Below are 15,278 nucleotides of genomic sequence, written 5' to 3'. Positions count from 1 at the left end.
GCCACATTATGCTCATATGAACAGACATATGGATATACATTAGGGTGTTAGGGTCCTTAAAATCAAATGAACGATTTTTTTTCAGTCTCACCCCTTCAATCAGTAACACCAGTGTCATAGATAAAACATATAAATTTTGGTCCCCATTGGAGTCGATTAAGGCGTAGCGCATAGGGGGCAGAGATCAGATTCTATGGAGACTCAAAAAATTTAAATTAATTTTTTTTTCATATAATACCCAAAATCGCTACTACCGTAATCGAAGACATCACATATAAATTTTAGTCCAGATTGTAGTCGATTAAGGCGTACCACAAACGCGTCAACGGCCAGATGCCTCTAAGGACTCTAAAAATTAAAAATACGTTTTTTCATTTAATGCCCAAAATCGATATTACTAAAATCGAGAATATCGGATATAAATTTTAGTCCCGATTGACGTCGGCTAAGACGTCATCATAGGTTAATCTGAACTTTGACCCCTGTGCGACACGACTTAACCGACTTCAATCGGGATCAAAATTTATATGCGATATTCTCGACTTTAGAAGCATCGACGTAGGGGTTGGGGCTTAGGAAATCTGATGTAAAAATTTACTCCCTACATTTAAGTACCACCCTAGTATACATATCTATGTATGTACAAACATTTTTGCGCAACATATTAATGTAGACGAAATAATTAGTAAACGGAGGCAATCGAACGAGCGGCCGATATTTGTTCTGATGATGGAAATTTTATTTACTCAACTTACTTATTATTAACCTCAGTTTTCAATGTCTAATAGCCGATTTAACCAGCAATTTAAATGCAAATTGATTGCGCATTTTCTGCCAATTTCCATATAAAGTTCAAAAAATTAAAATAATTTTTCATTTAAATTGCTTTCGTGAAATTGGAAGTAAATGCATTTTCTTTTTTACTGATCTTCATTTTATTTTATTTATTATATTATTTGCTTTATTTCATTTATTTTGATTTAATGCATTCTGGAATAAATTTCCGTCATCCCTTATAAAACTGGAAACATCTTCTAAAAGTCGCACAGCGCCCAAAACAATTTTCTATTTTTTATAATTTTTATTTTTATTTTTTTGAGTTCATCATATTTTTTATTCTGTGCTATTTTGTTTGCATCACATACCACTGTATCCTCTCATTCCTGCCCCAAACTCACCTACTTTGCCATTTATTTTTTTCGTCGTATACACTTGCCTTACACTTGGCTTCTTTTATTATTCACTCATTCTTCGTTATTTCCAGCGTCGACATCTATTCATCTGACTTTTGGCCAACCGCCTCTATTGAATGTGAATTTTGGGCTTTCATTGTCCTGCCTTCAGCCAAATACCTCCAGCTGCTTGCTTTCCCTTTCCGCGAAAGCACGCCTGCTCAGACAATTAGTACCTGCACGAGACAATTTTCGCAAATGCGTCACTCACTCCTCCACACACTTCCGCTTCTACTGTCACTTTTCATTCGAGTTGAGTGATTTCAATCTGTCACATGAATTTGTATTTTTTTGGACATTATATGCTTGATTCCACCCTTGAGAGGATAGGATTTCTTTGAATTAAAGTCCATATGGCAGGATTAAAAAAATATTTGGAGAAGAAAAAAAAACACGCAAATGCTTACATACATACCTATGTATGTCCCTAAACATGTTTGTTGTACAACACACGAGTCGAGAAATTTATCGCTGGCAAGATAAGCACTCCTGCTACTGGTTAATTAATTTTAGAGAGGGTGAGAATTCTTAGTCAAAAACGAGGAGCCGAGAATCTCAATGCTAATAAAAACCCCTCTTAGTCTTATAACACACGAATACACCATAGTCCCCGAAATCTTATCTCCAAATTAAAAATAAGCTTAGAGGTGTTATAAAAGGTGGCTGTTGTTGTTCAAGCTCCAAAAAAAATTTTGTCGCACATATTTTGTATGGAAGAAAATACATGACACTGTTAACAAAAAAAAATAAAATAAAAATTTAAATCAACGGTACTTTGTAGCCACTTGAGACTTGCACTTTATTGTACTAAAGTAAATGTGCTACAAGACTGCATACACGCAATTTTCTAAAAAATATTATTAACTTATGCACTACAGGTCATTAGGATAGCTCACCCCTTTGTTGACATGTTTTTTAAATGTGTATAAAATTTTAAAATCGCATTTACACGTAGAATATGCTACATTTTTAACCGACTTCCAAAAAAGGAGGAGGTTATCAGTTCGTCGGAATATATTTTTTTTTGAAGTCGGTTTTTTTGTGCTAAAAATTACTTGTTATCAAATAAGATATGCTTCAGTTGAAATCTGGCAGGTATTAAATAACAAAAAAACGATTTTAAATGTGAATAACTCAGTCGAAACTTTTTTCGAACCTTCTTTTATTTCTATTTAAATGAAAGACTTACAAATACTATTAGAATAAATTTCCACGCCAAAAAACCCGTACTTTAGAAATGACACCCACCATTAATACTTGGACATCGCTTTCGTTGATCGATTGAGCCTGTTTTCGCCACATTCTGCGGAACTGCGTTATTCTTGAAGCCGTGCATTTTGTTTTTTTTTTTAATTTTGATTTCATATGGGGCCAAACAATACAGGTTCTCAGAACAACACTCCAGGTGCAAAAACATGTGCAGAAAGATTCGGATTCCTTTTCAAAGTCCATTGGGAGATGTGTACATTTTGCATGAATTTGTCCAAAATCAATTTTCTTCTTATTAATGAATATTATTTAAACAAATAAAAGGAAAACTGTACATACTGAGGATCATAAGGGTATGCTATTCAGATGACTGGGAGTGTACATTAGGGCGGGTTGATTTTTTGTTTTTAAATCGTATAGCAAAAACGTAAACTACATAAAATTCTAAGAAAATTCTCCGAAGAAACCATGTATCTAAAATAAAATCCTAATCCACGCCTCTCGTCTTGAAAATTTATATGGCCGCCTTTGCCAAAAAAATAAATGTTAGAAAAAATAGATTTTTCCAAAAAGAAATCGAATTTTCTGAATAAAATTGTTTAGTAAGGTAGTTCTTTTGCACTTTATATTTTTTCTACACTCAAAATTTTTTTTCATTAAAAAAAATATTCACTCAAGTAAAAAATTTTCAAGTCGAGAGGCGCGGATTAGGGTTTGATTTTAGACCCATGGTTTCTTCAGAGAATTTTCTTAGAATTTAATGTAGATTACGTTTTTGCTATACGATTTTTAATTTTTTTTTCATCCATACAAATCAACCCGCCCTAGTGTACATGCATACCTTGACTGCTTTTCATGGGTTTCACCATAATCTAACCTACTCGTACAATGGCTTCAGCAATAGTCCGAATTTTCTTGAGGAATGCACTGCGTTGTAATTATCTACTGTGCTCTCTGCTCCTCATAGTCCTTGCTGTGACATATAGGGCCAAGAAATTTCTAGGGCCTTCGAAAAAAAATGTCAAATTTGTCAGATTTCAAGTCAAATTTTGTAGAACTTTTGCGATTTTTTACTTAAATCTTTTTCGAAAACCTGTCACCGATCTCTGAATTATTTCGTTTTTAATTTTGCACTTTGACCTCCGTTGCTAGGACGTGGACATTTTCGCCCTTGGTCTGGTCAATTCGATTTCATCTCTATTAAAATGAAGAGCGACAATAGTCCTCACGAAAAGAAGGTGTTTGATCGGCTCTAAAGATATGTACTTAAGTGTATACGATATAAAATTCTTCTACCTGAAAACAAAAATCTTACCTTTAAACGCCCAACAACTTTCTCCACAAATACAAAACACTTTTCATATTTTTGTTTTAGCACAATTTCGTATTTATTTTTCTTTGATTTAATTTAGTGAAAAATATAAAAAAATATTTAAGGTGTATTCTCTTACGATAAGAATAAAAAAGTATTAGATCATCAATTAGTATCGAGTATCGATTATCGCATAATTTTTTTTTTTTGTTTTGTTTCTATGAATTTTACAAATTCACTAACAAGAATGTATCAATGGATGTATGCATGTATGTTTATGAGTGTGTGTTGATAATTTATAGTTTGTTTTTAGTACAAACAAATAACTTAAAATTAGCAAACAAATTAATGTTGGCAATTGCATTATTGGGAAGTATAATCATTAATAAAATGTAGAAATAATAATAAAAATGCAATAATGTCAATAATACTCAATGCAAACAAAAGTAGAGGAGCTCACTAAAATTTTCTTATAAAATAAAATTAGGAATTAGTACTTAAGTAAATGTTATGCATGTATGTATGTATGTACATATAGACATACATATGTATGTATCTACAAGTACATATGTATAATAGGAGGGCTTTATATAGGAAGTGTTGGCTTGAGCAACGAAAAACAAACATAAATCAAGTATGTGCATTATCATTAAGGTGCCTCACCAAAAAAAAAAGTTGCGATTTTTGCACCGGAATTATAAAATTTCTTATATTTTAAGACTTTCGCCAAAAAAATATTTAGAAAAAATATTAAGATTTACGTGAGCTTGATCAAAAATCTCATTATTTGGATTCCGCTAAAAAAAATTTTAACAGTTTTATGCAGCCCTTTTCAGCTTAAGCTCTTCTTTAATCTGACAAGCTTTTTTTGAAAAAAAAAAATCAGTTTTAAGACGAAATTTATTTATGAAAACCTCGATTTTCGGAGGTATTTTCAAAGGAATCCAGCTCAAATCTTAATATTTTAATATTTTACCGAAATATTTTGGCGACAGTCTTAAAATATATGTACCTACCTAATAAATTCCATTGCAAAAAAGGTACTAATTTTTTTGTAAGTAGAGTGATGCACCCTAATGCACATGATAATACTTATAAGTGAGAAAGAAATGTATGTATTATTGCTTAAGTTGCGTAGGGAGCACTAATTAGTGGAATAAATATTTATTATATGTACTTAGTAGGAAAACCTTTAAATGTTCAAAAAAAATTATTTCGCTGAGTGTCTACCGATTCCGAACTGAGCAAAACTGATTTCGTTGAATAAACTGAGCTTAAAAAGGTGAAACTGAGCGCAAATAGGAAAATAAGGTTTCAATAATAATAATAAAATGGATAGCCTACAATAAATAAGAGTATAAAATGTAAGTATGTATGTTAGGGCGGTTCTATTTGTATGGGAGATTTTTTCGGCTATGCGCGTATAGCACAGAAGGATTCTACGTGAAATCCTAAGCAAGTTAGCCGAAGAAACCATGGGTCTAAAATCAATATGGAGTTTGCCAAATTGCGAAAACAGGATTCTTACAATTTTTCTGTAGTGTCGTAATGAAGTGCTTAAATTTTGTATAAAAACATACTACAAGTGATTTTTAGCATGAGAAATCCTTTTTTTACCTTCCACCAGAGGGCGCAACAGTGAAAACTTTCACATGTTCTTCGAAAAATATTCTCGCAATTTGGCAAATTCCAAATTGATTTTAGACCCATGGTTTCTTCAGAAAATTTGCTTAGAATTACACATAGAATCCTCCTATGCTATACGGGCATATTCCAAAAAAAAAAAAAAAACAATTGACCCGCCCTAATGTATTTACATATGCATACATATGTACATATATGGAGCAAATAAATAAATATAATTACTAGGAAACTTTTAATAATTCGAGCAATTCACAAACACAAGTTTTAGTTTCATATAAAAATTAAAAAAAAAACAGGAATCGAATGTTACATAATTCAAGTACTTATTGCATTTTGCTTCTTCTTCCACTTGGGTATCTTTCATTTACTTCTCTTTAAATATGTATGCATGCTGCACTGGTGAAAAGCTTCATTATCACGTCATTTCGGGTATGTTTTGGTTAATAAATTAGTGTTTAAAGTAAAATCTTAAGATTTCAAAATAATTCTTAAATTCTTATTCTTCACTTCATTTTCAGCATTTCATCACTTGTTATTACAGCTTAAATTGTTGCGTGCACATAATTATTTATTATTAGTTAATTTAATGCAATTATTAATAAAATTTATTTTTATTTTATTTTTTTTTTTTAATTTAGTGTCTTGTATTTATGTACGTAGGGTGTGTAAGTGTGCATGGCATCGCTTAATTTGCCAATTGCTGCTACAAACAACAAAATTTTTTGGTGTTTTTTTTTCTTATGATTGAGAAGGCAGTCAGCGAATATTTTCTCTTTATTCCACAAATGATACTTCGAAGCACCATAAATGCGAATTTTTTTTTTATTTCCAGTCATAAACGCCTTAAAAAGTTTATTATTAACTTTTTTCGATTTGTTTAAGTCTTCTCTTTGAGCAGAGCGATTAGATGATTCTTCTTGGCTTTCTCTGATTTACTATATTCATCCAGAAACTGTACATAAATTTTGTTAGAACGAAAAGAGATTAGTAAAGGGCGCAAATTAAACTTGCAAAAAAGAGAGTTACAAGAGCAAGAAAAATTACATAGTACAAAAATGCATAAAATTAAAATGCTTCCATGTATATCTACATTTCCTTGCACCCTGTAATTATTGTTGGTGAAAATATATAATTTTTGTTTTTACACTTACTTCTAAATTAAAATCACGTGCTATCACATTGCGAGCATTTTGATTTTGGAACGTTATTGTGACTAAGCAGGGATAAACGACCACATTCAAATGTTCAGGTAATTTGGTTAAGCTCTTAACTATAATGGAACATTGCTCAGAGGTGAGTAGATCCTTTTGCGTGGGTAGATAACGGTAGTAACGAAAGAAGACAAATGCAAAAAAAAAAAAAAAAAAAAAACAAATCAAATGTGAGTAAAAAATTCACTATGCCATTAATCGAAAATGAAACCAAAATCCGGTAAGACACTTACTTGATTCTTCTTGTTGTTGGCACAGAGGAAGCCAATTGTCGCTATCAGATCTATGATCACAGCCTGCGTTTCACTATTTTTAGCCGCCGAGCATTTGTTGCCGCAATATTTGAGTAAAATTGTGACAACATCGAGGAATTTTAGCGAAAGCGTTTCACTAGACATGACATCCTGGAAGGAGAGGAAAAGATTGAACAAATTACAAAAAAAAACAGTCTTAAAAATTCATTAGCTGAAGATACGAAAGCTTAAAAACAAGTTTTGGGAAGCAATCATATTCAGAGATAATTTTAAATAAAGATTCTCCTAAACATCAGGCAACCATATTTTTATATCTTGCACGCTCGTTAGGATCTTATAGTTACTATCTGATGTTCAGTGGGATGACTCCACGGTAGTTGTCGCATATAACAGAGTTGCATAGGTCTTTTTATGGATTTGGATGCCGCCTTTATAGGACAATTACGACAGTTCTCTGTCCCCACATTTGAATCGCTTAGCTGGCAAACTATCAAAACTGTTATTTTTATCTTTCTCCTCTCTCGTTCTTACATGAATTTCTTCCAGTCTTAAAACGTGAAGTCCTAATATTATTATACATAGTTGGACATAGAACGATGTGGCCTCCCCTCATCCTCTTAATGGATTTATTGCCTCTCCTCTAATCCAGCATACGTGAAAATTTAGTATTATAATTGCACCTAAATCTTATGTTTCCACCAAATAAGGTGTGGTAAGATATTGCTTTAACTGAACCTTCGCAGCTCTATTTTTAGGAATGGCTAAACAGTGAATTGTGGCGTTCTTTGGTTGGTTGATTGGTAGAAGTGTCGCCTCAGCCCATGTCCAGACCAAATTAAAGCTGATCCTTGATTGTATCTGCTTTCAAGATTCGTCGGTTTCGTCAAACCATTTGGATTTTTCGAATAATCTATTTAGGCTAGTAATGGTGCATTTGGAGATCTCCCTAAGATTTTGGATAGAAAACTCCAGAGTGTGTCATGACTTATTCGTGCCGATGCTGGGCACTCGCAAATAAAGTGTAGGACCGTTTTCTTACTTCCCTCAAGACTACAGCTAGGGTACCGAGGGCCAATGTCCCGATATTGACTATATCTTTCCTCGATCTCTTTAGAAGTTCTTCTGACTCTCTAATGCTTGTATTGTTGTGTGCATTTGGTTTTTCTTGACAGAGGAGAGACAATGATGGACCTAGTGCTACAGACTATTATACATATGTATCTCGGACCCCGCCGAAGACGATCATCCGGGGACGGCTGTTAGGCGTTTCGATGTGGAGGCTAAGTTTTTCGGCTGAGCCCCCAGAGGTACCTTCATTTGATCGTGGCGGGGTTAGAACGCGTCGGTTATCTCAAATACCTTATAGAAAGTGTTTTTGTATGCAGATCCTTGATATTAGAAATGTATAAATAAGTACATACACACAAAGTACGTACGTATGTATGTAAGTATATCCTTTGAAAGTAATCCTTATCATCTTGTTGTTCTTGTTAATTAAAACACTTATTTTATGAATTTATTTCCGGTATTCTGCATTTTACAGTCACATTTTGTGTGCGTTTCACTTCAGTCTGGTTATTTTTGCCAATTAAATGTTTAAATACATCGGCAATTCTCTTTTCTCCCGCGGCTGGCTGCCGCTTCGTCAACTTTAGAATGCTTGCGCTGGCAATTTTATTAAACAAACTTTGGTATTTGTTTTAAATTACCACAAATAGATAAGTGCGCATTCGTGCGGAGTCCTAACCAAATTTTAAATGCCAAACAAAAAGCAGAAAGCTTGCTGATGCACTCACAAATCACCCTCCCATAGAGTATATATGTATGTATAGCCACCCCTGGAGCGTATAAATTGGGATGCGTTGAGATTGATATTTGTATTTTTGTTGGTTCTACGCTTTGGTTTGCTGGTATTTGCTTAGCAGGCGGAGATAATTCAGCGCTTTCTAGTTAGCTTTCATTTTACGCATCTACCCTCTGGGAAAATTTTAGGTCAAAATTTTAACTGGTTTATGTGACAAACTTAGGCTTTTGATGTTAACTTTATTAGGAGTTGATTTAGATTTACCTATGAATTAGCTTATGTTGGTTATAGAGCACATTGAGACTTGCTTTACAATTGGCATAAGTAGGGAAAATCGTTGTCTTACTGCCCTCGCGTGTTGGCCAGTGACCCGTAACCATGGCTATTAATCTATATATGCCCCTTCTAGACCTGCATAAGAGGTCTTGTCATTGTTTTGCCGAATTTGATTTGCTATTCTGCAATAGATGCTCGCTTCAGTAAATGTTCAAATGACCGCTAGACTGTCTGAGTCTGATTTCGGACTCACTGCATTGGTCTAGGTGATTCGCCTGACATGATAGGATAATGTGAGAATCGTCCCAATGAAGGAAGGAAGTTTAAACTACTTGATTTTCATTCCTTGGTACAATAAAAGTTCTGCTTAGCCCGGATCCCTGTGAGTATCCCGAATAACGCTTCCTTCAGTTTTTCGCTAATCGTAGCAGAAAGGAGACATGATACTGCTATTACTAAGTCAAGATTGCCATTCAGTGCTGCCATCTATAAAAGCGGGAAGGAAACGTCTCTTGGAGGAGCTCCTTGATTCGCAATTTGGCGGATTGTATTTCGAACCGCTGTTTGCTTTGCTTCAGTCCACCTGCATTCCAATTTTTATAAGAGTTTGAATAATTGTCTCAGTTCCTTTTATGTCCACGAAGGCATTAAAAATGAACTGTTGGTAATGAAACCTTTTTTATACAGGCTCATGAAGCGCAGTCTCAGTTGACGACCTTTAATGCACGCATGCTAGGCAGTCCGAACCCATCAATGATGATTTTATGTGTAGTACTAGTATCTTAACAGATTTTCAGGTAAAAAAAAAGTATAGCTTATTGGGCTAAGATCTGTTTCTTTGTCGCGAGTACCCACGCTGCTCTTTGAACTACTTGCAATAAATACACTAAAGGTCGTTTTCTCAACTAGCTTTTAAAATTTATCTGCCCTTTAAACAAAAATTTTGTTCTAAAAAAATGTAAAAGCTAATTGCTAAAACGGTCCTAAGCCCAACATATTTCGATAAGATCAGAATTGGAAAAATTTGGTACTTTCTTCCTAAAATCCCATCAAAGGGATTCTCGAAAGTATTGCAAGGTTAAGAGTTCAAAATCGTCGAATTTCCCTACAGGGCTTATTACAGTATGCGCATGTGTGTTGATTTGTGTACATAAGCTCATTGTTTGGGTTGTTGTTTTTCTCCTCATTTCGTTGTTGTTGGTTTTTGTTGTTATAGTACTTCTGCAAATAACTTTATTAGGTTTTAATCATGAGCTAAACAAAGTAAATTCAACCCAGTTCAACTTCTGTATGCGCATATAAATATGTATGTATCTATCTATCTACTCGTACATCTATCGCTTTCGTGTTGGCTTCAAACTTAATTTCTGTGTGTGTGGCTTGTATGTACATACATGTGTTTGTGTACTAGTATAAAGAGGAATTCAGTTCATTTTCTGCCACAAATATTAAATATTTACACAATCAAATGAAATTTTTGAGAGATGCTGCAATTATTTACTCAATATACCAACTTCAAAATCAAGCCACTATTAAAATGTGAACGAAATATATTAAGGGTATTCAGACTATATTCGTTAAGGTTAAAATTCGGTATTCGGTAACTCTCACCATTGTTTTGCTTTTGTAAATTACCGAATATATCATTACCCAACTTAACGAGGTGACAAGTCTGTCACTTATTTGCTGGAATTTTCTGCCGTGAAAGGTGCATATATTTTATCAAAAGTTCAATAAACCTTCCTGCCGTGGAATAAATAAATGTTTATAAAAAAAGAACTTCACGTCAGCTGATTCGAAAGTAATTTTAACCAAAAAAGGATAAGGTGCGTTCAAAGTTAAAAGTATAGCCGAGTTACCAGATAACCAGTTAATACATTAACGAGGATAGTCTGAATACCCTTATTGTGTACATATGTATGTATGTATGTATGTATGCATGCATGTTTGTACGTACTAAGTACCCGAGGGGCTTTGGAAGCCAAAATATTTATACTAAGTAGTAGTCGAAAGTTACCTTAAAAATTGGACCTATGAAACTGAGTCTCTAAAAATTAATAAAATTATGGAGAATTCAAAACGTAAAGTATTTCAAAAACTAAAACCCGCTGCTTCCGAAATTCTAGCAAACATTTACAAACAAACGTAAATGTCTACATATTTTTATCTGAACTTCGAACACTCAGCCCACAAACGAAATTGATTTTCGCGCTCCGGTAGTTGAAAAAGTGGTCTGAAGTACCTTCCATACTCTGTTCTACTACCGACTGATGCAAAGTCTGCACTGCTTGACGGTCTAAGCGGCCGACCGACCATCCACTGCTCTTTGTACGACCTCATTGTGTACCATCTAAATTAGTTTGCACATTGGCCACCAGATTGGCAAATGCAGCGACGCATTCGTCAAAAAGATACGCAAACAAACATTTGGCATAACAAGCAAATACACAATGCCGGTAAATATTGACTTTTGATGAGATTGGAAAGAGGTGAGCGCGGGAGTTGGGAAGGTGCAAAGCGAGTTGGCAGGCGGAGTGTGGTCAAACAGAGGAATGGAGATCAAAACTAGGCGGGTTGACAGCCTGCGACAGGTTGAGAATGTTAAGGATGAGCGCAAATCTAATTATTTTACTATGCTATATTTGTATTAAGGAGCCTGAGGAAAAGACGAGTCTTGTAGTGTACAATGAAGTTCATAATTGATAAGGGCCTAGTGATAGTTTGAAGGCAAAGGTAAAGTCCATAAATTATTTCAATAGCTAGTTGAGAATTTCAGATCCACGAAGAGCACATGCAGCCGGGGCTTGAATGCAACCATTTTCTGGCCTTACCCTTAAACCTATCCGTCATCTCGGTAAATATTAAGAAGACATCGAAAATGCCGTCTTAAATTCCATCCAATTAAGTATTTTCTTGGGATGGCAGACTTTAAAGTTGCTTCCAATCTCCCAATGGGAGTCAAACGGTTTTCTTTCAGCTATTTCCCGCAACTGTTTGGCTGTGGCTGCGCGGTCTACACTCAGATTCTGGAAACCTCCCCTTTCATTTCTTACGCTATAGCCAAGTAACTCTATAGATTGCCTTCAGTTATGTTGGTTCACATGGATACTCACTCGTCCGAGAAGCGGACTAGACGTTAAGTGACGCAAGCTCATCTGGGATATGACGCTCCCGAAATGGTGATACCTGAACATAGAAATGAAACACGAAGACACGCCTAATGACATAAACAGTGCTGAATTCAGTTTTTCTTTCAACCTCAGGTTTTCAACAAAGCCTCAACGGGGCAGCAAGACTGTTTGTAGTCGAATCTACCGATGTATAGACGCTCTCAACCACTGAAAGTCGATCAAAATTGGCAGAGATGACTCCAACGGAGACCGTTCGGCTTGATTCCAAACACCTGCTGCAATAAACAAGGAAACAAGCGGAAGTTAGCCTTCACTTCATTTCGATTTTTAACTACCATCTTACAGCCAGGTGGTCTCAAACCCTAACTACCGTTATTGGTTAAAAAGATGAACAACAGAGAACTTCAAACTGTGAATCAAACTTTCTCTAATCGGTATCTGCCGGCGACGCTGGTATGAACCCAGAGGTTTACGAAATCCCATTTTGGTGGTATTTGGATCCCGGGAATCTCTTCATTGCTCCTTTGCCTTGAAACTTTTAAACATTCTTAAGCAGCCATTTTAAGCTTAAACTCCTCTATCGATTGAAGGGACTTTTTGGAAAAAAAATTTGAAAAACTAATTTCATTTATAAAGAGACTCGAATTCCAGAGGTATTTGCAAATCGATCCAGCTCACGAAAATGCTAATATTTTTCCTATATATTATGAGGGAAGTCTTAAAATATAATACATTTTAAAATTCCGATAGAAAAACAGTAGTGATTTTTTCGGTTTTGATGCACCCTAATGTACATATAATATTTATCAAAATTTTGCTTTGCTATTTTAAAAACTTGTTATTTCGAGAAGTTTTAATAGTGAACTGGTATCCACACCTGAAGAAGTGAATTCAGAAAGCACTATTACCTAAGTTTACTTTATTTAATGAATCTTAAAAAATACGCTTATAATGAAGTTACAAAAGTTCTAGGTTGAAGCCTAGGTCCGACCGGTGCACGCGATCGCATAAATTCGACTGTCGTTTTCTTGTCCGTTTTTATAGTGGCTAGTTCCTTTCGTCAAGTTGTTCGTTCATTCTTTTCACTGTCTTTCTTATACAGTGTTGCATTCGCGAGTCAGTGTTACCTGATTATACGATATTGTGTTGTAGTTATCTCGTAAGTTTTGCCCGGCAGTCCAAACTTACATAAGGGTTACAGAACATGAAAAATTATTTAATGTATTTCCATTTTGAACCGAATGGAACTATTTTTTTGAGTGGTTTACGGTTCGGTTTTGGCCTTCCAACTTAAAGACGGTTCGGTTCGAAGCCCGAAAAAAGCGGAGTGTGGGTTCAAAAAGCGGTTCCGTTCAAAACCCGTTTTGCAGCCCTGATTACAATAGGAAATTAGGATTTCGGAAATTAAGTTTCTTGAAAAAAAAATCTGGCCACACTACTCATATCTGAAACGTGTCTTTCGTAGACAGGATTCATTACTTAATTCAGGATAACTAGAACCATGCTCGACGTTAAAGCTAATGAATTAAATCAATTAATTAATCAACACAAATTTTAAAACTTTACCAAGTCCTTTAGGTTTCCTTAAAATCCCTTCAAAACTCCTCAGCAGGCCCCTGTCTTCTCTTACTTAGAACATCTCAAACTCACCTTCAAGCCAACACACACACAGATTCATTTGCATATTTCTCTTTGAATGGCAAATGTGCGCAGCTGAGAACGCGAAAAAGCAAAATTAAAAATTTAAGATTTAAATATGTCACTTGTACGAATTTGCATTTTCAAGTGTCAATCGCGCGAAATAGCAACAAGGCGAATAATGTTATGTACGATAGCAGCAACAACAACAAAACAGCAACAACTGTCATTCCGTTAAAATATAGATAAACTTTTGCTTGACAACTTTTGCGAATGCGGAAGTGAGCAGGGTGTGGGGGGGGGTTAAGGATTGGGCTCGAGAAGGATTGCTCGTTTACAAAGGTAAATATTTTGACAAGTTACTTAGAAATGCCGCGAACAAGTGTGCTACTATTTGACGTTGACATTCGATGAAGTTCGACTGATTTGCGGGCAGAGAAGAGCAGCAGCGAAGGATTTGCAAACATCGTACTTTGTCGTATCGTATATGCGCCTGTGCAGCCATCAGAAAGTCAGTCAGTCGTTGTTGTATTTGGCGCAGCATCGGTGTCATTGGTTAAGTTTAGCTTTTCAATTCAACTTAAGTAGCTCGTCTAATCTACAAATTTCGGTTAGCAAAAGTGACGCCTGTGATGCGGTGTTCATTCGACTTGAAGTGGAACACAACTATTGCCACATAGAATGAATTATTAATACAGCCGCGAACGATACGAAATGTTGGCAGTAAAATGTAAATCAGCTTGCGAAATGTATGCCGTCAAATGAAATACTTAGAAGGTAGAAGATGTTGACAAAAAAAAAATATATATATCAAAAGCTCATAAGTGGAAGAATAAGTTCTAAGCAACTTATTTGTGTGTAGGCAAAGTTTTCTTTAAAACTGACTCAGTACTGCAAGTTAGCAAACTTCAAAAACATTCAATTTAAACTTCCCACCAAAACGCCTCCACTTTTCAAAAGTCCTTCAACAAATTTAAATCACCTTCCAAGTCAAAAACAAAGAACGTAGTGTATATGTAGTCCCACGACACGCTCCAATGACAGTTCAATTGCTTGCTCTCGCTTTCGTCCTTCACTTATTGTTTTTTTTTTTTGCTTAACATTCACCAAGTATTGAAAGTTATCGTTATTTCTTTATTTGTTTCTAACCAAATGTGTTTGGTAAAGTTTTGCATTTTGCGGAAATTACAACTTCAGTTCATTCAGTTGGTCGTCGCCGTCGCCAATGTTGATCGAAACAAAGCAAAGGACTTGTAGAGCTCAATACTTGACGCTACAGACCCACAGCGGCCCTCGAAAGTTTTTACACTAAATTCAATTCGTTTGAGTTGTTGCCCCGATAGACGCGGAGGGCGCTGCTGCGGCTATTGACTTTCCAATTTCCCCAAGTTCTGTGGGAGTGTGTGTGTGTGTGTGTACTGTAACTTTGAACGCTTTTCGATTTACTCTTAACTTTATATGCACTTTCATGCCTTTCATATGTGTTTTATTTTAATTTTGTTTGTCTTTTTGCATCCATCCATTCTTCGTTATTTTAATTTTGTAGCGATTTTACGTTTGAAAAACT

General features: G+C 35.1%; 1 protein-coding gene across 1 annotated transcript in view; it reads right to left on the bottom strand.

Moving 5' to 3' along the window:
• Positions 1-6,135: 6,135 nt before the first annotated feature.
• ssp3 (SCAPER domain-containing protein short spindle 3) overlaps positions 6,136-15,278 on the bottom strand; it is a 66,691-nt gene continuing 57,548 nt past the window's right edge. Inside the window, exons 10-12 of the mRNA XM_017620580.1 lie at positions 6,842-7,012; positions 6,549-6,701; positions 6,136-6,349 (exon numbers count right to left, since the gene is read on the bottom strand). Of these exons, the coding sequence (XP_017476069.1) occupies positions 6,275-6,349; positions 6,549-6,701; positions 6,842-7,012 (399 nt within the window). The 3' untranslated portion in view covers positions 6,136-6,274. The remainder of the gene's footprint in view (positions 6,350-6,548; positions 6,702-6,841; positions 7,013-15,278) is intronic.

The sequence above is a fragment of the Rhagoletis zephyria genome, unplaced genomic scaffold (genome assembly GCF_001687245.7).
Source record: "Rhagoletis zephyria isolate East Lansing unplaced genomic scaffold, Rhagoletis_zephyria_1.1 Rzeph_scaffold_02199, whole genome shotgun sequence".
Lineage (NCBI taxonomy): Eukaryota > Metazoa > Arthropoda > Insecta > Diptera > Tephritidae > Rhagoletis > Rhagoletis zephyria.
This window is presented reverse-complemented; position numbering and strand designations above follow the sequence as displayed.